The 27,751-nt window shown below is 32.9% G+C and overlaps 1 protein-coding gene and 3 pseudogenes across 3 annotated transcripts in view; 3 read left to right on the forward strand and 1 right to left on the reverse strand.

Annotated features, from left to right (window-relative positions):
• The first annotated feature begins 3,864 nt into the window (after positions 1 to 3,864).
• On the forward strand, positions 3,865 to 5,249 carry LOC120414504 (DNA repair and recombination protein RAD54B-like; annotated as a pseudogene).
• On the reverse strand, positions 5,009 to 5,747 carry LOC128092481 (26S proteasome regulatory subunit 6A-B-like; annotated as a pseudogene).
• Positions 5,325 to 27,751, forward strand: part of LOC120414539 (leucine-rich repeat flightless-interacting protein 2) — a 99,232-nt gene continuing 76,805 nt past the window's right edge. Inside the window, exons 1-2 of one of the 3 annotated variants that reach the window (XM_052706367.1) lie at positions 5,325 to 5,330; positions 23,991 to 24,081. In XM_052706367.1, coding sequence (XP_052562327.1) covers positions 23,995 to 24,081 — 87 coding nt within the window. In that variant the 5' untranslated portion in view covers positions 5,325 to 5,330; positions 23,991 to 23,994. Of the gene's footprint in view, positions 5,331 to 7,708; positions 8,546 to 23,936; positions 24,082 to 27,751 lie in introns of those variants that run through there. The other 2 variants (XM_039575753.2, XM_039575752.2) reach the window with 2 other exon arrangements.
• Positions 20,683 to 23,544, forward strand: LOC120414527 (probable basic-leucine zipper transcription factor R; annotated as a pseudogene).

Genomic DNA, 27,751 nt, shown 5'->3' on the forward strand with positions numbered 1-27,751 from the left:
ACTTATTTTTATTAGGACCTCTTAGGTGCTGCGATCTCGTTACGGGCGATCCATTAACCATGTGGAAACTTTAGGGGGTTTGAATCCAAGTTTGAATCACTCTATAAATGAGAGGAAGGCACCAACCACCTAAACGTCCCAAGTAACCATCCAGCACTAAAAGAAATCATAAATTAGTTGGTAAACAGCATTCACCAGCTAGTCAGTCATAAAACAGCTAAGGTTTTTGCAAATCAGCTCTAAATCAACTGCTCTAAGAAAAGCAGGAATAGAGCTGATTTACAGCGGTCACTAGCAACACTGTTTTTATTTTTTCTAAAAATCTGGCATCACGTCTGTCATTTTGAGTGAGAGTGAGAGAGAGTGAGCGGGAAGGAAAACAAAACAATACAAAGCTCTCGCTCACTCGTAGTGAAATCAACATGGGAATATCAGAACTGGGAAAATCTGGACTCCTTTTTATACTATTTTAGTAAGTTTAACACAAGATAATTAGTTTTGCATAACTGATAAATAAACACATATTTTTCAGGAATCAACAGCTGTATAATGGAATTCCTACATTCCAACGACGGCGAGGAAACACCGCCTGTTGAAATCAGAATCTGGCATTGGCAGGTACGACGATCCACGAATTCTACGCTGAATTGTCCGGATTTGGAGGACACTTCGTGGTGCCCCAGATGCATGTACGAAAGCGAGTTCCGTGTTTTAAGTTTGTGATAATTTAACTGTGCGATGCGCGGTGCGACGCTTGATAATTACCAATAAAAATGGTTTTGAGCCTAAATCCAATTAAGTTTTGTTTTTCTCTCAAAGAAATATATTTACATTTGTATCCGAAGGGCGGACATTTTTACAAAGGTTTGGTTTCGAGTGTTTTGCTAGAGAATGTGACGGCAATTGAAGCTGTGAAATCACACTAGTTAAACATTTCCCAAACAGGCGTGACAACACGGGCGCAGGAACCATCAACAATTATCGAAGACCACCTCTGGTATCTGGCATCACATCCCCAACAAAGTAAATTCAATCAAAAAAATGGGCCTCTCCGCTCGGACAGCTGAGTTGGTAAAGCGGGAAAACAAACTAAAAATAGAATTGTTAGAATTGAGAGAGAATGTGAGAGAGCAATATTTTTGCCTCTCTCAACTTTGTTGTCATTTTGCAGGGGTGGAACAACAACAGTAGGGGCCAGCTGGAAATCAGAAATATAAAGTCCAAACTCAGCTGCAAATCGGCTGGAAAAGCGCTTTTGATGCAGATGTCAAAACACTTTCGCATTAGCTCGCAGCTGTGAAAGCGCTTTTAGTGCTGAACAGTGATTTGTTTTAGTGCAGGATGGTTACTTGGGGTGGATTAAGTAACGTTTTTAATCTTTGCATGGCAATATTTCAGCAACTAAGGTTCGTATCAAAAGAGTTCAAAAAAGCAAAATATAGAAAATTTTCTCAGCTTTTCAAAAAAAAAAAAAATTTCAAAGATGGTTTTTTCAAAAAATGAATAACTAGGGGAAATCTACCCTTTCCAATCAAACACCTATCTTCGTCATATGGAGAGTTTGATGCTCGATTAAAGCTCCAAAAATACTATTTGGGCTATAAACTTACCAGCAACAGCACCGCCTCGAGTAAGCACGCAAATGTATGCCACTTACTGGCCAAAAAGATCACATTTAATGCACTTTTGATCATAATTTGTATTTTGCGAGACCACTTCTCATCATTTTGTTGGCACACACAGTGACACACACGAGAATCCCTCAAACGCTTAATGAATATCGCCAAAATTAACTTTTCACTTTCGCTTACTTTTTCACGGCGCTTAAGATATGAAATTGCTTCCAACTACCGGCAACATGTTCTTTTGATCATTAGTAAGGCACTCACTTGAAGAATAATCCCGAAAAATGTAATAAATTAGCAAGCGCCATCAAAAAAACAAACGCGCCAAGTCGTTTGACGTTTCAATTTTCACTTTGCATTCCACTCGAAGGCTGAAGAAAACCGAGCGAGAGACGAAGGCAAAAAAGAACAAAGGCTGGCCGTCAACACCACCAGCAGCACAGCCAGCGATGCCAGGAAACTTTCCCTATAAATGCCACTTTTCGTGAGTGTTCGTTTGAAATGTCAGCGCAAATGGCAACACTCGACAGAGTGTTGGAAGAAAAAAGAACTAAGCCGATATTAGAAAAATGGGCGTGGCCCAATGCATTCGCCTCGATTAGAATACCCTTGGGAATTTTTTTTTGTTAAATGCTTGGTAAAGAAATAGAATAACTTTTAGTGAAAGTGAAAATAAACAGAAATGTTCACAAAAACTTGCTCTACTCGTTGGTGTACTTGGTTTTAGTAAAATTCAAGGGAGACTCTAGATTATCCAGCATCATTCAAACACGACCGCTTATTAGGATTAAAATGGGTAGATTTCCCCTATAACTTAAAAACGGTGCACTTTAGCAAAATTTCACTAAAATACTTTTTGATTGCAAATTCGATTTAAAAAAAATTATTGCGACCAATATTTCGTTTTTTTGAAAAAAAATCTGTATTGATTCAAAAAATCATAACTCGGTCAAAGATTTTTTGCCCGTTCTGAAAATTTCTGAAAAGTTGGCACTAGATGTCCCCTAAAACATATCAGAAAATAAAAAAAATACAACTTTACCGAACACAAAATCAATCAAAAAATATCCTTCAAAAGATACAGATTTTTAAATTTTCATTCATCATTTTCGTATGGACAGCTGCCAAATTTGTATGAAAAAGTATATGGACAAACAATGCAAAATGGCTTTTTTGGGCATACTGAAGGCACCAAAAAAGTTTCAGTCGGATTAAACAATACAAAAATTAAAATTAAGTAAAAAAGACTGATTTCGTAGAGAATTGCGCAGTTATCCAAAATTTAAAAATTCTCAAAAACCACGTAGACATTTTTTTTGGTAATAACAACCCCTCCCCCTCATCGTGAACAATTTCCATAGGCAATCAAACGTCAAAATTACCCCCCACTAGAGGGCGCGGAAACTTGGGGTGATGTTTTCGTTATAACCTACAGCGAGTAAGTTGGTTTGAAATTTGAAATTGTTTTATTTTATCATAAAATCGACATTAATAGCAAATTATACCATTTTCAGGTAAGAAATAAATAGCTTAATTGATATAAACGAAAATATTTTTGTGATGGCCGCTCTAACCTGTTCATTATCTGATTCAAAATAAGGGAATGTTTTAATCAACCAAAACCTAACTAATCAATTGAGAATGTAGATTATTCAAGTGGACAAATATTTTTTAAAGTCACTTCTACCATAAAAGCAAAGCTCTGCTTGAAAAATGGTAATTGGAATGATTTTCAAAATTTGCAATCTAACCTCATTCTCGTGTTTTCAATCCGGATCTCAGAATTTTCAATGAAAAAGGCAAGTTAGCAAAAAAATCAAAAAGTCAATCGATAGAACTTTTTATTTCTTACCTCCTGTTAAGTTTATTTTATTCACGGGGTTGGGCACATGGTTGATCCGTAGCGCATTGGATTTACTTCCGTAAATATTTCGTAAATATCGTAAATACAGGCGTAAATATTATTTATCTGCACGATATTCGGAACAAAATTTTGTTCAGTGTGGATACCCAAGTAACCATCCAGCACTAAAAGAAATCATAAATTAGTTGGTAAACAGCATTCACCAGCTAGTCAGTCATAAAACAGCTAAGGTTTTTGCAAATCAGCTCTAAATCAACTGCTCTAAGAAAAGCAGGAATAGAGCTGATTTACAGCAGTCACTAGCAACACTGTTTTAATTTTTTCTGAAAATCTGGCATCACGTCTGTCATTTTGAGTGAGAGTGACCGTCGATGAAGCGGTCCCTGCCGGCCGAACTTCCACCACCCTCATAATCCGACCGCAGCCGTTACCGCAAGCCCAACCGGACCCGGGCATGCTGAAGCTGCTCACCAGCTCGGAGAACCATGTCCGCGTGTTGGAAGCCCAAGCCGCCGCAGTCAGAAAGCCGGCAGCGTTGCACACCCCCGCAGAACCAACGACGACGCAAGTGTGCTGGGGCAAAATAACGACCAAAAAGCACAAAACGTGGGAGGGCGACGGAACGTTGACCATCGTGGGCGGGAAGAGCGTCACGTTGGGCGACGAGGAAGGCAAGGTGATTGGGAGCTCCGGTTTGGTGAAGGGGGAGGAGCTGTAGGAGGGTTCGCGGTTGAACAAGGAGGTTGAATTGGTGGAGCGGATTGCTGGGGAGGTGGCCAAGGAGAATGATGTGCCGGTGAAGAGGGTTCGATTCGAGGCGAGAGGAGGGTTTAGGCCGCCGGCGGAGTCGATGTGCGCCGGGAGTCCGATTGTGGTGTCGACACGGGTGTCGAGCAGGTTGGGACGGTGGGGAGGAAGCGATTACGGAGGACTTTGTTCCGTTGACGATGCGGGAGCCTTCGTTCGATCAGTGGAAGTATAACAAAGGGTTGCGTTCCGTACTGCGTGGCTAAGCATTTGCGGCCTCACCAGCGGGAAGGGGTGAGCTTTCTGTACGAATGCGTTTTGGGAATGAAACGCGAAGACTCGGAACAGTTTGGAGCGATTTTGGCCGACGAGATGGGACTGGGGAAGACGTTGCAGATGTTGGGAATCAGGGACCTTACGGGCAGCCGATTGTGAAGCGGGTTCTGATCGTGACTCCGAGCAGTTTGGTGGACAACTGGGATCGAGAGATAACAAAGTGGTTGAAGCAGGAACGGATCTTTACGTTCATCGTGGGGCCGAATAGCAAGTTGAAAAAGTACGCGCACCTGTTCGCAACCCAACGAGTTGTCGCATGGGGGGAGAAGGGAGAGGAGGGGGCGGTCAATATCGTTTTTTTTTTCATCACATCTAACAATACAAAAAAGCTGATTTCACAAATAAAAAGAAATTAAACCAATGGCGACTTTTCCTTGGCCAGTTCGGAGGCATCCCAGACGAGCTTGGCACCGTCTCCGATGAACATCTGCACCAGCTACTGGCCGGCCAGCTTCAGGTAGGTCGACTTCGGTGGATGAATTCTCAGGTTCTTGAACTTGTCCTTGTGCGTCGTCGGCAGCACGACGGCCTCAATCAATTTCTGGATTTGCCTGTCTAACCCGCCAATGTCCGAATACTGCTCGGTCGGCCGGAAGAGTCTCCAGGATGAGGTACGAGTCCTTGTTTACGCCCACCAAATCGCCCGGCTTGAGTTTCTCTGGATCAACCATGCCAAACATGGGCAAAAAGTACGTCTGCCGTGACAAAGTCTTGATTACGGTGCGCTTGCCCTTCCGCTTGGAGTCCAGCACCACCACCGCCCCGTCGTCCTCCGTCTCATGAGGGTCCACGTCCAGCAGCTCGATCGACTTGTTCTCCTGGGTTACCACCATCTCGATTGCTGGTGCCTTACTGAGTCCGGAACACGCACTAAATTCAACACAAAACAATGGAAAATCCGGATTTACTACGACGAAGCTGCTGGCCCATGAAATTGCCGGATGATAATAGAGCGCCAGCAAATCGCCCGGCCGGGAAATGTAATAAAGACAGATTGATTTTGTTGTTGTTTGTAAACAGTGCGCGCGTTTGCGATGACAGCTGTGAAAAACACTGAAATAAAATTCATAGAGGAATTGTGTATGCACGTAAATATGGATGCACATACGGATTAACTTATGACATAAATGCAATATATTTGGAGTGACCACCTCGTGATTTTATTCCAAAAGATCAATTTTCTTTTAAAAAACCTTAAAACAGTTTTCACTCGCCTTTGCACTTATCGCGCAAAACCGTAAACGTAACCTTGCACCAAAGTTCTCCTACTCGAATGTAGGTGGCGAATCGAGTTTTTAGCTTTGGTTTTGGGGACCTATATAAAACAAAACTTTTTTGTATGGAGCGTGTAACCCCCCACCCCCCCATAAAGTGTCCACGTGGATTGGATGACCCTAAAATTGAAAAAGAAATATTGTAAAAATTCTTAAATTCAAAAAAAAAAAATCATAAATCCCACCACCTTTTCAGGATTGAGAAATTTTGAGAAATATTGAAATAATAGTTTCGTGTTTCGATTTTTTTTAAGAACTTTTAGAATTTCTGAATTTTAAAATTATTGAGTTTAACTTTTTTTTTGATTTAACGATTTGAGAATTTTGAAATTCAATTTGAGAATTTTGGAGTTCAATTTGTTGAAAATTTCAGCATTTTTAAATTCTTGAATCTTTTTTTAGTTCAAGAATTTTAGGGTTTTGGAACTTTCGAATTATGTTTTTTTTATTTTTGAATATTTCATTTTTTAAATTTCTAACCATTTTAGTTTAAAAACATTTTTTTGTTCAAATGAAGAGCGGATTTAGTTATTTCAAATTTTGCTTTTCTGAATTGTTTTTGAATGTCCGTTTGTAACAGCCCATGTTATTAACATAACAGTAAAGAAAAAGTGCGTGACAGGGGGGAGAGGTCCGAAATCTTTGGACGTAATATTTGAACAGCTCCTTATAAGCCAATACGCAGCATCAAAGAAAAGGGGTCGAAAAGTCGAAAAACAGCTTTACGAGCAGTAGAACATAGGAGAGAGTTAAGCCTGGTCTACAATAGGAAACTCACAGGATCGCAGATGCAAGCGCAAGTTTTAAACACATGCAAATCAATCTGATCTTCTACAATGACAATGCTGCGGTGCTGCGATTCTGTACTAAAATCGCAGACCGCAGATCGCATGTTCTAAATTTTGAAATAAATGAAAATTTTCGCAGGATTTCTGCGTTGACAGTTCCAAATGGGAAATCACAGCAACCAACGCAGCCCATTGTAGATACTCGCAGGAAAGTCTGCGTATTTAGAACGATTTTTTTCACTTCTGTCATCGCGGCGCAGCGCAGGATCGCAGCAGTTTCCCGATGTAGATCAGGCTTTAGTTCTTGGGACTATTATTCACCCTCTCTGGCTTGCTTTCGCTGCCGTTGCTGTCCATATGAAATTTTCCTTGACTGGTTCCTTACCAAGTACGCATACTGTTTATCGCATCAAACCATCAAATCAGTGGAAAGCTTCAAAAACTTATTCAACAATTGGGTCCTAAAATGAAGCTTAGATTGCAGATATTATTGTTTACAGCGATAAAGCTTATTTTTCTGAGTACAATGACCCTTTGTACGACCACAAAGAGTTTAAAATGGATTTTTAAATCAATTTTGAAAAATTATCCTCGCGGTCCTTCATGACAGAAAAGCTCCTACTTGACAGCTCGTTCCAAGGGAACCATAGTTGATCCATCGAAAAAATGTTGTCTTGTCTATGTTTTTTTTGCATTAAAATGAAAAAAAGTGATCAGAAATGGTTTTTAATCGTGTTTTTTACCGTTGTACATAAAAATTTACATAGGGCTTTAGTACCCAATTATAATGTTGAGTAGATTCTTCGGAAAATTCTGATTTGACAAAGTGTGGGTAAAAATAACTAACAAATGAGTCATTTAAAATTAACGTGCACGATTTTCCTGCCCACACCCAAGCCAACCTTCTTCAACCAACGTCACCATGCTCATTATACCAGCTTTTTTGACGTTTTCTCCTTCTCCGCACCTTTTCCTCCATTCCGCGTTCCTCTTTCCTCCCCCCTCTCCGCAACCCCACAACCTCGCAAAAAACCCACTTTTCGTCTGTCTTCGTTGCGCTCCTTCGCACCAGCTCTTGGCCGCAGTGTCGATCGTTTTTGCCCGCAACTCCTCTTGCTCTTTGCTGCTGCTGGCTCGCGGAGATTTTTTTGATTTTAGAAAAATATATTCCTTTTATTTTTTGGTGTGTGCGGAAAATGGCTTTGTGTGCCGTGGTTTAGCTCCGTCGTCGTCGCCGCGAGAGTACGTAAACCCCGTTCGCCGGAACTTGTTCCGGATTGACAGAAGAACCAGTGCGAGTGTGTGTGCGTGAAGAAGAAGGAATCTGTGAGGACATTGTCGTCCCACGGTGGTGGTCAGTGGCAAGTTTTCTTGGTGACGAGATTGCTCTTCAAATTGAAGAGAGTTCCGGTGCGGAGTTCCGTGGGTGGCCCCAAGCCCCAGGTGGCAACCGCAAAGAACCCCCGGAAGCGAAGGAGGAGGTGGAGGCAGCGAAAAGAACGGGGCCAGCAGCGCAGCTAGGCCAAATTGATCCGCGGGGGAAGAAGAAACAACAATTCGACCAAGAAGAATCCCTCTCTGTAAGAAGAAGGCACAGCGGAAGATTCGGGGGCCTTTCTTTATCGATTGAGATCGTGCACGGACACGGTGTGTTGTTGTGATTGTTGCGGCGGCCTGCACCTGCCAGATTGGCACCGGCTAGTGGCCACGGTCGGGGCTCGAATAACAGCCAGAGGGCGTTGGAAGTGTCGTGAAATCGGAAAGAAGTTCCGGAATCGATTGCCAGGAGGAGGACGTTCCGTGTGTCCGTTCCCCTGGGAGATTGGCCGACCAGTCGAAGGAGGAAGAGCAGCGGAACGGTGGTTCGCACGCAACTAGCGGACGGACGAATCGAACAGACCTCACAGTCAGGTAAGAAGGAGATTGCATTGCATTTTTTTGATTTTGCTTCCTCCCCCGCACTCTTGCTACTTGCTTGGCTGTTCGTAATGATTTTGTGGAGGTTCTCTTCTATGTGCTGCTGATGATGAACTGTTGTTTCGATAGAGGTGTTTCTTGCGATAGGGTTGCCAGCAAAATGTGTAAACTAATGTTGTAATATCCTCCAATTTAATGAAATGAAGTTTGATAAGCCGTACGATATTGGTTTCTTGCATATTCAGGAGAGGTCACCCAGCGGCCACCCAAGACCGATTCCTGAGTGGCCTGGTTGGGCCAGACAACAACGGTATGACCATCCCAAAATCTTTCAATTTCAAACAGTTCGAAATGCAACATGATGGAGTTTCATCAAAATGTTCAAGTTGGTCGCTCCACACCAGGTTGTGGTCAATTCTATCAAAATGTAAAAGAAAAAAAATATATAAAACCTAAAATTCAATCAATTCTATCGGAATGTAAAAAATAATCATAAAAAACTTAATATCCTCAAATCCTGAAATTCTAAAAAACAAAAAATCTAAAATTACGAGCAAAACAAAGTTTTAAAAACCTAATAAAAAATAAATCTAAAAACTGAAACACTAAAAAACTAAAAAAATAAATCTTAAAAACTGAAACACTAAAAAAAACTCAAAAATAAAACACTTTAAAGCTAAAAACTAAAAAAATTAAATCTAAAAAAAGCTAATAAACTAAAATTCTAAAAAATCCAAAAAACTAAAAGCAAAAATAATTTAAAAAAAACTGAACACCTTAAAAAACTAAAAAACTAAAATATTAGAATACTAAAACAAACAAAATAAAATCCTCAACACCTAAAAAAAACTTTAAAACTACAGCTCTTTTTTTATTTTTTTTTGTTCTAAAATTGGACAATTTTAAAAAATCTCCTTCACCCCCTACCCTAGAATGTCCACCTGGTTTTTGGATAGTCCCAAAACTAAAAAATCAAAATATTTCAAATCTCAAAAACTGAAACACTTAAAAACTTTTTAAAGGCTTAAAAACTTAAACACTAAAAACCTAAAATTCTGAAAAACCTATTTTTTGCACGTTTCAAAGTTTGAACAAAAAAAAAAATCTTAACATTGAATTTGAAAATCAATTGTAAACTATTAACCCTCTACTGCCCAAATTTTTTTTCGATTTTTTTTATTTTTCCCTTGTTTAGGAGGTCATTTTGAGCAACTTTTGTTCTACGAAAAACTTTACTTCTCTTGTTTTATGTTTTTCTTGTTTTATTTTTAGTATTTTCATTTGTATTTATCTTGTTTGGTTTCTGTTTGTTTTTGGTAGTATTTGGTCTTTGGACATGACATTTTGCCTTTCTAATTTGTCATGTTATTACAGTCACTTTTTCAATTTTTGCTCGTTTTTCATATTTTTTTTTCTCTAGAATGGCACCATTATCATAAAAAAAATTAAAAAATGCGTAGAGGAATAGTCTGGGACACTACAAAAATTACTGCATATTTCTTTTTACTTAAAATATAGGAAATGTTAGTAAAATCCAGAGCAAAAGTTGATCCCTAAAAACATGACATTTAAAAAAAAAAACATTGGAAAAGTCTCAACATCCAACACTAAAATTTTCTTAAATTTTAAGAGTTCTTCTTTCCAATGCTTTTTCAAGATCGAAAATTGGTTGAAAAATTGATTTTTGGAGATTTTTTAGACCTAAGCCCGTCTTGCGGCGGGGTTGGGTTGTAGAGGGTTAAAAAACTGGAAAACTTCAAACACTAAAAAGCTACAAATCTAAAAAATTTAAACTGAAAAACTGAAGCACTAAAAAGCTCAAAACCTAAAAATTTCAAATCTCAAAAACTGAAGAAAAAATCAAAAATTTAAAAAAAGTTTAAAAACTAAAAAAACTAAAAAATTAAAATCTAAAAAATAAATGCTAATAAACTAAAATTCATTAAAAAACTAAAAACCTAAAAAAATTAAAATGTAAAAACCTAAAATTCATAAAAACTCAGAAACTTAAAACCTAAGAAATTTTAAAACTTACCACCCTAAAAAACTAAAAAACTATTTTTCGCCTCTCATCACCCTTCAAAGTTTGAACAGAAAAAAAAAACTATTTTCTAAAATTGAATGCATTATATAACGATTATATGTTTATTTTTATACAGATATAGCCCTTTTAATTTTTATTTACAAATTTAGAATTTTGGAACTACAGATCGGATAAAGACTTAAAAGTTTAGGAAAACATCATAATTTCATAAATTCATTGATATTCTGCAAATTTTTAATAGTAGCATAACTGTAATGTTGTTATTGTAAGTTTTAGTTTCAAAATTTCTGAAAATTAGGCTTGAAATTTAAATTTTAGTTTATTCTTTTATTTTTTTGTCTCCCCCCCTAACTTAGCCGAAATACAAAAACTTGAAATATAATTTGTACCAGCCTTTTAAAAACAAAAATCGTAAAAATACTTAAGCCCTAAAACATTAAAACATACATAAAAACATCAAAAAACATTTATTAATATTGAAAAAACTAAAAAAAACACATAAAACAAATTAACATAAAAAACATAAATTGTGGTTTCTAACATTGATAAAAATATCCAACAAAAAATTGATTTGTATTATTGAAAAATTTGAAGGGTACACAGTCTTCAATGCCAGTCTATGATTGACCTGAGAAAAGCAATGTATCGATATTGCACCTTGTCGATCTATATCGATAAGCCGGAAAATACAGCTTCAAACTTCGACTTGACGACTTGTGTATGGCGCATTCATTCGACAAACTTTTGCTGTAAAGTTGAGTTATTCGAATTTGGATGTGTTTTCTGTAAAATAGTCAAAATAATACCTCTTAAAAAGTGTTTGCCAACTCTACCCCGGTCCAAAATTGCATTTTTCAAAAAGCAATCGTCCATACATGTATCCAATATTTTCAATATTTCCAATAATTTCAATATAATTTTGGAAACCGCTCATACAAAAATGCTTTAAAAAATATTAAAAAAATGTGTCTTGAGAAAGGATTTTCTGATCGCTTTGGTGTCTTCGGTAATGTTGTAGGAATTGTTAAGAACTTTATAAAAATAGTTCCTTCAAAAAAACTTTTTTAATTTGACTTTTAGCCAAAAATTTTATTGCGTAAAATATCAATTTCTAAAATTTCTAATTTTTGGAAATTTTTTAGATGAAAAAAAAGTTATCTTTTGAGCAGTAGCACAATTTGGTCAAACTTCGTTTGGCAGTGTTGCCAATTTTACGAAAAAATCATATTTTTGAAAAATTATGAAAGACTTGATTGTCCGAAGTCTCGATCATCCGAAGGTTTGTGAGGGACTTCGGATAATCAAATCATGAACAAAAAAAAAATTGTTCTCTTACTTTTAACACTAAATGCAAATTCAGCGACCCCATTTTAGTGAAGTTTTAATTGTTGATTGTCTATTACACAATGCATTTTTTTTTAAATTTCATCGCCGTCATCTTGGATTTAATTTTCAGCTGGTTATTTTGCACAGTTATTTTTTTATATTTTCTGGTGTAGCTATTTTGTTCTGAAAGGTTCTAAGAAATATATACAACATTGCCGAAGATACCAAATCGATAAAAAAAATCCGTTTTTAAGATACAGATTTTTGAGATGTGTGACAAAAGGTCGAAAGGACAAAAGGCAAAATGTCAAAATGAATCAAATAATAATAATTATAAACTTCTAAAATATTCTTAAAAAAAATATTTTCTTACAAACAAATTCGATATTTTTCTTTTTCGATAAATAAACAGAATAACTTTTAAACATGAGTAGTTCTATAAAAAAGGCGTATTCTCGAATATTTTGTTTTATTCCAAAAACAATATTCTTGTTTGTCGTATATTTTTTGTGTGTTTTGACATTCTTTCAAACATGAGCATTGCTCTAAAAAAAACGGCTTCTAAAAGATTTTATGTTTTTTTTTCTCAAAAAATCCTATTCTTGTTTTTGTGATTTTTTCCATTCATTAAAATATAAGAAGTTAAAAAAAACGACTTCTAAAATATTTTTCATGACTGTCGTAATGTTTTTGTTGTTTTTTTCTCCATTTTTTTCAAACATTAATTTTTTTTTTAAATTGTCTTGCTTCTTAAAATTGTTGCAAGTTTTCTATCCTTTTCAATCTATCCTTCTTGGTCACATTAGATCCTTAGAAATATCTGACTTCAAAAATATAGCAGCAAATATCTCCAACAATCCGGGCGGAAATTAATTAAAAACGGTTCAAAACACCTTTCAATCGCTGCTTTTCAATATTTATGCATTTAGGGAGCGTTCTTTTATTACGTAACGCAGTAGGGGGAGAGGGGGAGGGGGAGTCGGAGGCCGTGTTACGCTCCATACAAAAATTTTAAAATTTGTATGGAAATTTTGTTACGAGGGGGAGGGGGTCTTAAAATCCGATTTTTTGCGTTACGTAATAAAAGAACGCTCCCTTAGGCTCAAACCAATTTTTTTTGTAAAATGTTTAATTTTGACCTTTTGCCCTTTCAAAACGTCGATCGTCAAAAACGTCGTTCATTCGACCTTTTGTCCATTCGACCTTTTGTCCATTCGACCTTATGTCTTTCAACCTCTTGTCATACATTCGAAAAATTGATTACCAAAGTGAAAGCGGCCAGCCCTACTGCACCGTGTTTACCGCAGAGAACATTCTGAGAACGAAACACATTTCACAGAATCAACATGGGAGGATGGATGCGTGGACATGCCGTTCCAAACCTGACAGTTTTAACTTAAGTAAAGTAACCCTATCATTCTAAACCAGCAAAAAAACACGCACACAAAGAAAAGTGCTGCGAGAAAGCTAGCAATTTTCAATTAACAAACATTGTGTAACTTTTGCTGCTGGCCCCTTTTCTTATATTTGTCGAACACAGGCACGTGGAAAACAGAATCAAATTTTGAATCTGATACCAAGGCCCAACATTGTGGTATCAAGAAGCGAACGTTAAAAAACGAACGCCAAGAAAACTTCAATTATCGGCAGTCTTTTCTGATTGCTTCATCAGAAAAAAAAGCAGCAGAGTTTTGTTGTTGTTGGGATTTTTCCCGATGATGATGCGTTAGCCCCCGTTGATCATCAACCGATTTCTTGCCAAAAAAAAAAAGAATCGCACTACGATCTGCGCTTTCGAAACAAAGAATCGTCAAACGGGGGTGATTCGAGACAACATTTGGCAATTGGCTCGTGCGTGTGGCGCTCGGGTGATCTGCATTGTTGACCTGTACAGTGGGATTGAGGTTTGGTAACTTTGGGTAAACATTGAAATTGATTCTCAAATTGTTCCTATTTGAGAAATTCTACAATCTCCAACTCGACCTGCGTCTTTGTGCGATGAACGCACACGTCTATAAATAATTGTTGCCGAAATTGCTCTCTTTTTGCCACGTACTGCTACGTACAGTACACACGCTAAATTGTGTCTAATCATTTTGACCATCGAGTCACGTGGGGTTTTCCCACCATCACCACCACGAGATGACGACGACGGGCAGATGAAACTGATGAATGCAAAAAAAAAAAACAAACGACAACAAAATCTCAAAAATGTTAAATGCTTTGCCTGCGAGGAGAACCGAAAGTCTCTCCCGCGAATATCTCGGGTTGAGTTGACCGCACCGAAGTCGACGGATTGACCGGTTGGTTTCGTTTTGGTTTTTTTCTCTGAACTTTTTTTTATGTAAGACCTGGGGGCGTCCCAGCAGTCACACGCGACACCGTAAGATGACGATTTCGTTTGGATGCTGGCGCAGGGTTTGATGTTTAGTTTTGTGGGTTTCGTGTATCTTAATAGGAACAGTGCACAAATTTAGGTAAATTCTTGAAGAGAAAATACATGTAATAATTATATTAAATTCAAAAAGTAAATTCTAGAGTGTTTTTAAAAGGTCCTATAAACATATGGGCAGCGAATGACCGAAAGGTTAAAGCTGCCGGAAATAAAGAAATTAACAACAACAACAACTATAAACATATAAAAAACAATAGTTTAAAAAAAAGCTATGATTGTACATATTAAATAACTTGTTTTTATTTTTTTATTTTTAATATTTACATGATAACAATTCTACCAACGTTATCGCCGATAACGATAACAGATAACCAATAAGACTATCGCCGATAAATATTTCGTCCGGCGATAACGATAGAACTATATCGTTATTGAAACAAGTTAACGCGATAACTCATTTGAGGTTACTCCTTAAAATGAACTTAAAAAAATAATTCCAGAATTTAAAGCTTTTTTGACCCTTTTTCGATAATGTAGCTTGTTGAAAAATAAAAGTATTCGAAATTGTTCACAAAATACAAATCTTTAGAAAATACCAAAATTTTCATAATTTCCAAACAAACCCTCGGATATTTAAAAATTGGGATAGTCGAGTAAGGATCAGAACTGTAGTAAAATGGTAATAATTAAATTTGTAAAATAAGTATCGAACAAAGCGTAATTTTGTAATGATTTTACTGTATATTTTTTTTCTAATCTAATCTAATCTAATCAGACCCTAGCGCAGCCAATCTTTCGAAGGGATCCTGGAGAGTGCCTTAGGTTAGATGACGCCTAGCACTCTTCTTGTCATTTATTAACATTTGTAGTGCGCCATTGCATCGAAAATGCATTGAAACATCACAAGCGTTAAAGCGGCCAGGCCTACTGCGTAAAGCCGTATCGCAGAGATGACTCGTAATTGGGTTGAGTTTGAGCACTGAGTGTTCGAACAACAACACAATTCTGAATCGACAGGGAAGGAAGAAGCGTGGGGACACACCACCATACGCTCCGAGATTTTTGGTTGTATTCGTTGGGAGCACCATGCTAAGAAGGTTTGGTACTCCGGGACCCTCTGGGATGGGACATTGTATTTCCACGAATGCCCTGGACACTATTTGCCGTGGTTATAGCGCCACAACTCGCTCTATTACTGTATATTTTTTTTTAGTGGAAAAAACTATAAATTATTAAGAAATACTCAAACTATCATAATTTGCCAATTTTTTTGGGAAAGTTCTTCGAGTATTTCAAACAAAAAATTTATACAATAATACAAATTACGCTTCGTTTGATACACATATTGCAAATTATGACAATTTGGGTATTTTCATGATAATACGGTATTTTGTGAAAATTTGAGTAATTTACACTTAAAAGATTTAATGCAATTTCGTTAATCGATAAAATTATCGTCGAATCGTCGTAATCTATCGTTATCGTTATTTCGATAATTTTTTCGGCGATAATCTCATTTTTACAATCTTTCTAAAATCGATTAATTCAACCATATTATGTCTAAATTTCAATGCATTAAATAGGAATATATTGTTTGAAAATGTAGTAAGTTTTAAAGTATAAATACTCAGCGTTTTTCACAAAATACCGTATTTCTTCGAATTTTCATAAATTGCAGTATGGGTTTCAAACAAAGCGAAACATTGTATACTTTTTCACTTTATAAGTCTTTTTTTGTGGGAAAATACTAAAATTTCACAAAATATCGTATTTTTTCAAAAATACTCAAAATTTCTAAATTTGCAATATGGTTATCAAGCAAAGCGAAATTTTCTATGATTTTTTCTCATTATTAGAGGTTTTTGTTTTGAAACACTAAAATTTTCACAAAATACCGTATTTTCGAAAGTATCTAAATTTTCAAAATATGCAATGTGGGTATCAAACGAAGTAGAATTGTGTATGCTTCCTAAAAAAATGCTTCTTTTGATGATAAAGAAATTTGAGTATTTTCAAAAAATTACGATATTGTTTGTTTGTTTTGGTGTTTTACAAAAAAAATATAACAATCAAAATTTTGCTTGCAAATTATGAAAATTTTAGTATTTTCGAAAGAAATACGATATTTTGCGAAAATTTTAGTTTTTTACAAAATAAATCTAATAAAGTGAAAATGCATTGTAGTTAGGTTGAGCGTTTTAGCAGAATGCATTACTATGAATACTCGTCTCTTTCTATTCATGAAAATGCATACCAAATTTGCTTCGTTTGATTCCCATATTGCAAATTACTAAAATTAGGTACTTAAATACGGTATTTTGTGAAAATTTAAGTTTTTTCAAACAAAAAAAAAACTAATAAAGTTAAAAAAGCATACAAAATTTCGCCCATGCTGTAAATTATGAAAATTTAGAACATTTGAAAAAAATACGGATTTTTTGTAATCAATTTTGAGTATTTATTCTTTGTAACTCAGGCTGGTATACATTTTATTTAAAGATTTTGTCACACCTCCCCCCCCCCTTCCCCCTCCCAAAATTGGCCCGAAATATCAGGGGACAAAATTTTTCTTTTCAAAAAACCTCGTTTTCGTCAAATCTTTTATTTTTTGAAAACTAATGATTGCAAAACAACGGCACTAGTGTAAAATGCATTTTGGAATACTTTTTGCATTAAAATTTTGAGACTATAGCTTTTTATTTCAATTTGTTTATTTTTTAACTCAAAGTTCCGAAACGTATTTTTCATAAAAAATCATTTTTTTAAATCGCTGTCATTTCCCGTTACTTAACTTTCTAAAATCGTGTCATTTTATGAGGAATCTAATGTACTTCTCGAATCTGAAATAACCCAGAAGGGTCATTTTTTCATTTAGAACAAAATTTTTCATTTTAAAATTACGTGTTTTTTGTAATTTTGTAGGGTTAAAACAAAAATTTTGGTTTATTAACATAAGGGGTAGGGTTCCCCCTGAAGAGTGAAGATTTTGACCATTTTTGACAAGTTTTCCGAATTTTAAACCCCTAATACTCAATCGTGTGCCTTTGAATGTATTTTTTTTTCGAAAAGTTCAGCTAATTTTGCAGTTGGCGGAGAATGACCCAAATTTGGGGTACCGTAAAACGGGGTGACTTTGATAGCCGGGGTGACTTTGATAGGTTTGCGATTTTTCCGCAAAATGAAGAGTACAATTAAAATACGTAAGGAATGGTTTAGAAACATACTGACCGCGGTAGAGAAGTGTTAAAAGTACCTCAAGAAGAACTTTTCATAAAATTTTTACAAGTTTAAAAAGTTAGTTAACTATAGTTAAGAAAATGTTGATGAAAGTCATTATTTTAAACTTCTCAAAGTGTCATAATTTTCTCAATGAACATGATTTCAAATCGGAAAACGGAATGCATTTTTGGATTCTTTGGACAATTTTCCACTAGGAGAAGGTTAAAAAAGTTTGTAAATAATAAAAAATATGTGTGTTTTGAAACACAATTTAAAAAAATCTTCGAATTAATAGGCAATTTCAGTTGAACAAATTTCATGTAAAATGTAAAAACTTGTGATTCGTGCTTCGAATTCAGTATAAAATGAAATATAAATCGATGATTTTATAAACAAAACTAGTTTTAACAAATTTTAGGCAAAATTCCGACTTTTTAACAATTTTACCTAAAATTTATATGTATTTTGCTAAAAAGCTTGTATACCTAGTTAGCTAAATATAAACATTGATTTTTTTTTCTTAAAAACTATATCAGCTACTTTAGTGATGGTACATTTAACGTACAAATAAAGTTTGAACATCTTAAATATGATTTTAACAAGAAAAACTATGACTATCAAAGTCACCCCGGAATTAAAACTAAGAATTTTTAACGTGACTATTTTTCTAAACATTATTGAAAAAACTTTTTTTTCCGAAATAGTGCATGGACTTTATGTGGCCTACCCCAGTACATGTTCTAAAAATAATAATCTTGAGTAAAACCTTACCTGATGGAAAATATCCTAAAAACAAATTGAAATCCTATCAAAGTCACCCCGGTTTACGGTATCAACGAAACGAAATATTGCATGAATTTTCAATTAATTCAATAGTTTTTTTTTTGCTAAATTCTACGGTAAGTATTTTTTCGAAAACACTTTAATTATAATAATGGACTAATATTTGCTGAGATACAGCTAATGGTCCAATTTTTAAAGTAAAAAAAAATTAAAATTCGTAAAATTTTCAGATCTTTCATTTATTTTTTTTAAATTAAAATTTCCAGCCTTTTATTCAAATGCTAATAAAAACTAGATTTGCCGAACAACAATTTTGTCGAAGACACTAAATCAATATAAAATTCTTTTTTCAAAGGCTGATTTTCGATTTTTAATATTGTGATAGCACTTTGGTATGTACATTGTACAGCCCCTTAAATTTTTAATGAGATTTGTTTGAAGAAATCAATGTTGCAAAATAGCTTTTTTGATTTTTTAAATAGATGCACAACGTTTCATCAAAATTAAAAAATATAAAATAAAAATTCGCAAAAAAATAAAGTATGAAATATTTTTAAACATTAAAGAGAAAATTTTGATATCAGATTCTTTCCAACTTACTTGGCCAGTTCAATAGTATATTGTGAGCCAATTTACAGAGCGCGTGATTTTCTCATTTGTCTCACCTCAAACAGAAAATGTGGTTCCTCAGTTTACTAACGCTCTCCGTCAACCAAACCAAGTCAACCAACCAACACACTTCCGCCAGCAGCAACTTCCACCTTCTAGCAGTTAAGACTAGTGAGCTGTTTTGTTGACGTTTGATTTCCTACTCCCAACCCACAATCGCTCCCTGCTGGCTGTGTTTCTCTTAGTAGAGTAGCAAGCCCAGTTTGAATTTTGCCGACTTTTGGCCGCCAGCTCGCGCGCAACATTTCAACGCAAATTCAAATTAATTTCGTTTTCTTTCATTTTACCTGTTTTCGTTACAACAACACAAACGCAATAAACACACTCAGACACAGACCAAGACAAAAACAGGCCTACGAACCAGGAGAGACGACCGCCGACCAGCTCTCGTGTGGGATTTCATTGAGGAAATTCGCGACGACTTCATTCAACCGCGTGGACTCAGGTGACTTTCTACCGGTGCGGGGTTGATTAGCCGCAGCAGGTGCACCAGCCAGAAGGTCGTCGTCGCCGTATGGGACATCAACGCAACTTGAGGAGACGTAGAAATGTACGTATGAAGACACAGCTGACACGTTTTTTTTATGAGTTTGTGTGTTTTTATTTGTGGAACGAGAGTTGACCCCAAATAACTGAATCTCCTTACCATCTCTAAACAATACTGGACGACCCCATCGGTGACTCCGCGAATTGACCCCGAAAAACCACTTCACCGCGGTACTACATTCCTTGACCATGTATGGACTATCTTTATTGCTGCTGCTGCTGCAGCCTTACGGTTAGTTTCTGCGCAGAGAGTTGGCACTTTTTGGCACATGCTGCCCGAATGCATCAACTCTCTTCGATTGGGAGGGGGGATGGTTTGCATAACACTGAGGGTAGTGTAGTGATCGAGCAGGACTTTCTGGTTTTTTTGTCGTATTTTGCAGGTTGTGAAATTTCTATTGAGTGGTTAATTCGGCAATTTGTTTGGTTATTAAATTTATAGGCTCATAATATATTGAAATCAGTTTGCAATCTTTAGTTTTCAAAAAATAAGTATTGGAGAATTTTTTTTTGTAAAAAGATGTTGAAGCAACATTGTATTTTTGCATTAAATGTTTAAAAAAAATCATCAAATTAGGGCTTAAAAAATTATTTTTAAGATTGCAGATCTAAAAAGACATGCAACTATGAGGGATACATATTCTCATGAGTTCTTAGATTTTTTTTTTCTCCAAAAAATACTAAACAAATCTAAATAACCAAAATACTAAAAATGCAGAAAAAAAAAACAAAAAATACAAAAATACCAAAATCTACAAAGACATACCAAAACTACGAAAATATATTAAAAAAAGCCATAAATACCAAAAGTAAAAAAATATATACAAAATGCAAAAGAAATATCAAAATTACAAAAATGACATTAAAAAATAACACACATACAAAGAATATAAAAAAAATGAAAATAATCCTAAAAATACAAAAAAAATTACCGAAGTTGCACAAATATTTCGAAAATATATATAAAAAAAACAAAAACATATTTCTGTAATAGCAATGACGCAAGCAAGGCTACAAAAACAATAAAAAAAACTACTAAAATTGAACAAAACACCGAAAATATGAAAAATATTCAAAAAAAAACATTAATAACAAAAAAGCCAAACCAGAAAAAAACACATTAAAAATACCTAAATTACAAAAAAAAACTTGTCTTTAAATTTAATCAAAAATAACAAAAAAGGGAAAAAATACCAAAAATTAAAAAAATACAAATAGATACATAAAAAAGCGAAACTAAACTTAATTATTTAAAAAATACCTACAAATATTTGTCACCACCCCCCCCCCCTCCCCCCTTCGAAATCGACCCCAAAAATCAAGGGGCAAAAACATATTTTTTTCAAAATACTTCAAAATGTTAATGGAAACTTAAGTGCGATCAATTTAAATCAATTAAAAATGCATTTTCCTCCCTTTAGAATCATTTTTTACATGTTTGGGTTTTATCGAAAATCTCTTGACTTTTTGAAACAGTTTTTTCCGCTAAAATTTATTGGTTTCGTCATATGGACAAAACCTTTGAAAAATATTTGCATCAGCCTAAAGTACCAAAAATAACCAATAAATATTTAAAAAATTCCAAAAAAATAAAAATAATAATAAAACAAAGATTGCAATAAAAAAACATAAAAACATAAAGATAAAGATTGCAATAAAAAAACATAAAAACATAAAAAAATATATAAAAAATACCAATAATACCAAAAATATTAAAATAGCAAATATGCTAAAAATAATAATTAACTAAATATTTATTTATCACAATATTATGTAATACAGAAAAACACGAAAAAAAATTAAAAACAATACACAAAACATACAAAATTACCAGAAATTGCAAAACAAAAATACAAAAATTACTAAAATTACAAAAAAATTCCAAAAATAAACAAAATTACAAAATAAACTAAAATTACTGAAAATAACAAAAAAAATAAAAATTACCAAGAAATGCTGCAAATTATCGAAAAAAAAAACACATAAATTACCAAAAAAATACTAAAGGTTATCAAAAATTTTAATTACCAAAAATAACAAATATCTCAAAAATAACAACGTTTGTAAAATTCTAAAAATGTCAGAGTGTACCAAAAATAAAAATTATAATAAAACAAAGATTGAAATAAAAAAAAAAAACAAAAACATAAAAAATACCAAAAATATCAAATTACCGAATAACTCAGAACTTTAAAAAAAACTTAATATTTATTTATTCAGATTTTATGTAATACATACAAATACAAAAAAATAAAATAAAAAAAAACCCCAAAAAACACAAAATAACCAGAAATTGAAAAAAAAACATTAAAACAAAAATTACTAGAATTACTAAAAAATGTAAAAAAAATAAAATTACAAAAATAAAAAATAACCTAAAATTACTGAAAAAATACTAAAAAAATACTGAAAATTACCAAGAAATACAAAAAAAAAACATAAACTACAAAATTTTAAACTACAAAAAAATAAATTACCAAAAATTTAAATTGCCAAAAATTACAAATATCACAATAATTACAAATATCACAAAAATTGGGCTCCTAAATGTATGAAAGTATGGCACGGAGCGTCGGCGCCGAATACCCATATTTACACAAAGAATTTTAGAGCGCCCGCCGCGGGATTCGAACCGGCGACCTCTGGATTGTGAGTCCAGTGCGCGGTCCGATTGATCCACATGGGCGGGACGAAACTACAAATATCACAAAAATGAAAAAAATGCAAAAAATTAAAAAAATTCAAAAATTACAAAAGATATTAGCATAATATTAGAATGCTTTGGATCGCATAAAAATAGTTTGTTTTTTTTTTGTGAAATTTCGAAAAAAAATGAATTTCGTGAATTCTTAGATATTTTGGAAACTAATGAATGCGAATCAAATAGACTGATGTTATGCATTTTGAAGCACTTTTTCCGCTCAAATGTTGGAACAATGACTTGTAATTTAAATTTTCATACATTTTTCGTCATTGATCAGAGTCGAGGGGCATAAATCTAAACAAATATTTGCAACGACCTAAACAAAATTAAAATTTGGAAAATTTCAGACCATTTTTATCAATTGGCATTGAAAATTGGACACTTGTTTTTTACTTTTTGATTGTAGTTTTTTTTTCCAAAAAAAAAAATAAAGCCGTTTTCCGATTTTTTCATATATTTTTCAATTCACCCAATTTTAAAGTCGATCTACAACTTTGCCGAAGACTCATAATTGATCAAAAATCCGCTCTCTAGATAAAGATTTTTGAATATTTTATTAGCCAGAATTGTATGAAAATTTGTATTCACAAACTAATGATGAAAAATGCCTTTGTAGAAAAATCTTACACATAGTAATCTAACACAAACGCAGTCAGTCCGCTCCCGAAAATGTTTTTCAAAAATTAAATCGGCCAGCCCTGCTGCGTTGTGTTTACCGCAGAGAGGATTCTGAGAACGGATCACATTTCACATAATCTACAGAGGAGAATGGATGCGTGGACATACCGTACCAAACGCTCCAAATAAAAAAAAATTCAAATAAATAATCGTCGTCTCAAAAGAGGAGCATCAACACTATATTTAGCTTTAATGTTGCTCAACCTTTCTAGAACAATATTGTTTCCAAGTCTTCAAATCTCACCTCTGTGTCCACTACTCCGGTACCGATGACTAATCCCAGTCCGCGATCACCACCGTATCGCCATAGCTTCCAGCATCCTCTCTGATGCCCCTTTGGCATGACTAGTCAGTCGCTTGCACACATTACCCAGTATACCAAAAACCTCATTTGAATGTTTAATGTTCATATATCTCTGTATGTTTCTTCTCTTCTCTCCGATTTTCTTCCATATATGTCCTGGCGATCGTTACTTGCACGTACAACCACGAACCAAAACAACAACAACAATCATCACAACAACAACATCACCACGAATCACAACACGACCCGCATCAGTAGAAGTGGCAGTAGTAGTGGTAGTAACAACACCAGCTGGTCGAACCCCGGCGACGATCCAGCAGAATAATTGGCCGGTCCAGCGCAAGAATCTCCGCAACCTACGCCCCGTCGTAATACTCAACTCAACACTCGACGGAAAAAAAGGATTTTATGAGCTGTGATTTTCTCGACTCTCAGAATCGCGATTGCATTTGTTTTTAAAAAATCGTCAACTCTGTATTTAATTCGTTGAATCTCTTTTTGCATTTTAATTTTTAAACATATTTTTATTGTGTGTGCCTAAAATCGTGTTTGTATTAGCTTGTAATTGGTAGAATTTTACAAGTCTACAAAGTCCGCAAAAAAAACAACGTAATTTTACATAGCATCTTATGTAAGAAAAGAGGACACAGTCTGTGTACGATTACCGTATTGAAGAAGAAGTGAAATCCGGCCAAGGTCGTCAACGTAACAACGAAGAGTTGTGTTTGTGCCATCCTTTCAAGAGTGTTGACCGGGGACCGGAAGCAGCAGCACGATGGACAGTCCCGGCGCTGTGGGAAGGCGTCGCGGCAACTCGCGGATCAATGCCGAGGACCAGGCGCTCGACCAGATCGCGAAGGAGGTGAGTACGCGACTTTCGATTTCAGCCGCGACTTGAACGGTTTGGTTTTATTGTGGGTCGTGAAGTGGACTTCCGATTACGAGCTAAGTGCGGGGTTTTTTGAAAATGGTTGAATGGTTCTCTCACTCTGGCGCTTGTGTTTGAGGTATAGGCTAGCCGAAATCGTTGAGAGTGCTGGCAGCTGTGTATTTATTTACTTTTGGCGGTCTGAACGAAACAGATCAAGGTCTTCGGAATGTTTGTGTTTGTTTTGGAAGATTGTTGTTGCAGACTGCAGTGCAGTTGTACGGCTGAACAATGTTTGGAGTACATGTTCGAAGATAAGACGACTAGACGACATTTGGAACGGCTTGGCTAAAATTTGAATGCATAGTTGAAAACAGGAACTCATAACTCAGTAAAGAAAACTGTGTTTGTATTCATTTCGAGCAAGGTCAAATCTTTATTAATCTCTAAAGTACTTTGTCCACTTAAAAAAATATCAATTTAAGTTACACCGGGGAATGCTGTCAAAGAAAATGTAATATTACCTGTAAAAATATGTAAATTTACATCTTTTTACGTGTAATTTCAAATATTCTTCTTAAATTAAGGTTTAATTACAAACAAAAATTGGTAATGCTCCATTAAACTCTTCAATCTTGCAAAAATATACCTGTAAAAATATGTAAATTTCCATCTTTTTACGTGTAATTTCAAATATTCTCCTTAAATTGAGGTAAAATTACAAACAAAAATAAATAAATTTTTCAACCTTCCTAAAATATTTTTTTACTCAGTTTTGTCAATAAGCTAAGAAAATATCTTGACAGTGTTCCCAGATTGCTAAAGTTTCCTGGATAATGTCCATCTCAACTGAAAGAAAAAAAATCTGATTGTTACATAATAAATAATATAACATTTTTACACGTCATAAACATTGAAATTTATATCCAATTGATAATTTCAAAAAAATCAAACGTAAAACATGTTTCTTCATGTCAATTTAAGGTTGCATCCACCGAGTTTACATGGGAATAATCACATTCGTGGCGAGTGAATTGGCACTTTGTGTGGTCTAGACGCAAAATTCAGCGTCTAAAATTCCAAAAAACTTCTGTTTAAACTGTCGTTTTCTAATGGCAGGGTTGCCAGTTTTGCAGAGTCTGCAATTACTGTACGGTAGTTTTGAAAATGATTGTGATTCTTTGAAAAGTTGGAAAAATCCTTCTAAAGTGGTGTTGCTTTTTTACAGGATTTCCAGATCTTTTAAATTTACTACCTATTGATTATGTTTTTTCAAAACTTTCTTCCAGAAATTTAGCATATAAAATTATATGAAGACAATTGTAGAAGTAATTTTTATCATAATACAAAAAAGGATTCACACTTCCCAGAGTTACCAATATATTTAAACTTACCAACAATTACAAGAATAACTAAATGACCTAGATAACCAAAATTACCAAAATATCCTAAATGACCTAAATGACCAAAATTAACAAATGACCTAAATGACCAAAATAATCAAAATGACCTGAATGACCAAATGACCAAATTACAAAAATTACAAAAATTACAAAAATTACAAAAATTACAAAAATTACAAAAATTACAAAAATTACAAAAATTACAAAAATTACAAAAATTACAAAAATTACAAAAATTACAAAAATTACAAAAATTACAAAAATTACAAAAAATACAAAAATTACAAAAAATACAAAAATTACAAAAATTACAAAAATTACAAAAATTACAAAAATTACAAAAATCACAAAAATTACAAAAATTACAAAAATTACAAAAATTACAAAAATTAGAAAAATTAGAAAAATTATAAAAATTATAAAAATTACAAAAATTACAAAAATTACAAAAATTACAAAAATTACAAAAATTACAAAAATTACAAAAATTACAAAAATTGCAAAAATTACAACAATTACAAAAATTACAAAAAATACAAAAATTACAAAAATTATAAAAATTACAAAAATTACAGAAATTACAAAAATAAAAAAAAAACAAAAATTACAAAAATTACAAAAAATACAAAAATTACAAAAATTACAAAAATTACAAAAATTACAAAAATTACAAAAATTACAAAAATTACAAAAATTACAAAAATTACAAAAATTACAAAAATTACAAAAATTACAAAAATTACAAAAATTACAAAAATTACAAAAATTACAAAAATTACAAAAATTACAAAAATTACAAAAATTACAAAAATTACAAAAATTACAAAAAATACAAAAAATACAAAAAATACAAAAAATACAAAAAATACAAAAATTACAAAAATTATAAAAATTACAAAAATTACAAAAAATACAAAAATTACAAAAATTACAAAAATTACAAAAATTACAAAAATTACAAAAATTACAGAAATTACAAAAATTAAAAAAAAAAAACAAAAATTACAAAAATTACAAAAATTACAAAAATTACAAAAATTACAAAAATTACAAAAATTACAAAAATTACAAAAATGACAAACATGACAAACATGACAAAAATTACAAAAATGGCAAACATGACAAAAATTACAAAAAAATACAAAAATTACAAAAATTACAACAATTACAAAAATTACAAAAATTACAAAAAATACAAAAATTACAAAAATTACAAAAATTACCAAAAATTACAAAAATTACAAAAATTACAAAAATTACAAAAATTACAAAAATGACAAACATGACAAAAATTACAAAAATTACAAAAATTACAAAAATTACAAAAATTACAAAAATTACAAAAATTACAAAAATTACAAAAATTACAAAAATTACAAAAATTACAAAAATTACAAAAATTACAAAAATTACAAAAATTACAAAAATTACAAAAATTACAAAAATTACAAAAATTACAAAAATTACAAAAATTACAAAAATTACAAAAATACAAAAATTACAAAAATTACAAAAATTACAAAAATTACAAAAATTACAAAAATTACAAAAATTACAAAAATTACAAAAATTACAAAAATTACAAAAATTACAAAAATTACAAAAATTACAAAAATTACAAAAATTACAAAAATTACAAAAATTACAAAAATTACAAAAATTACAAAAATTACAAAAATTACAAAAATTACAAAAAATACAAAAATTACAAAAATTACAAAAATCACAAAATTTACAAAAAATTACAAAAATTACAAAAATTACAAAAATTACAAAAATTACAAAAATTACAAAAATTACAAAAATTACAAAAATTACAAAAATTACAAAAATTACAAAAATTACAAAAATTACAAAAATTACCTAAATGACCAAAATTACAAAAATTACTAAAATTTAAAAAAAATACAAAAATTACAAAAATACAAAAATTACAAAAATTACAAAAACTACAAAAATTACAAAAATTACAAAAATTACAAAAATTACAAAAATTACAAAAATTACAAAAATTACAAAAATTACAAAAATTACAAAAATTACAAAAATTACAAAAATTACAAAAATTACAAAAATTACAAAAATTACAAAAATTACAAAAATTACAAAATATACAAAAATTACAAAAATTACAAAAATTACAAAAATTACAAAAATTACAAAAATTACAAAAATTACAAAATTACAAAAATTACAAAAATTACAAAAATTACAAAAATTACAAAAATTACAAAAATTACAAAAATTACAAAAATTACAAA

Source organism: Culex pipiens, chromosome 1, assembly GCF_016801865.2.
Source record: "Culex pipiens pallens isolate TS chromosome 1, TS_CPP_V2, whole genome shotgun sequence".
Classification (NCBI taxonomy): Eukaryota; Metazoa; Arthropoda; class Insecta; order Diptera; family Culicidae; genus Culex; species Culex pipiens.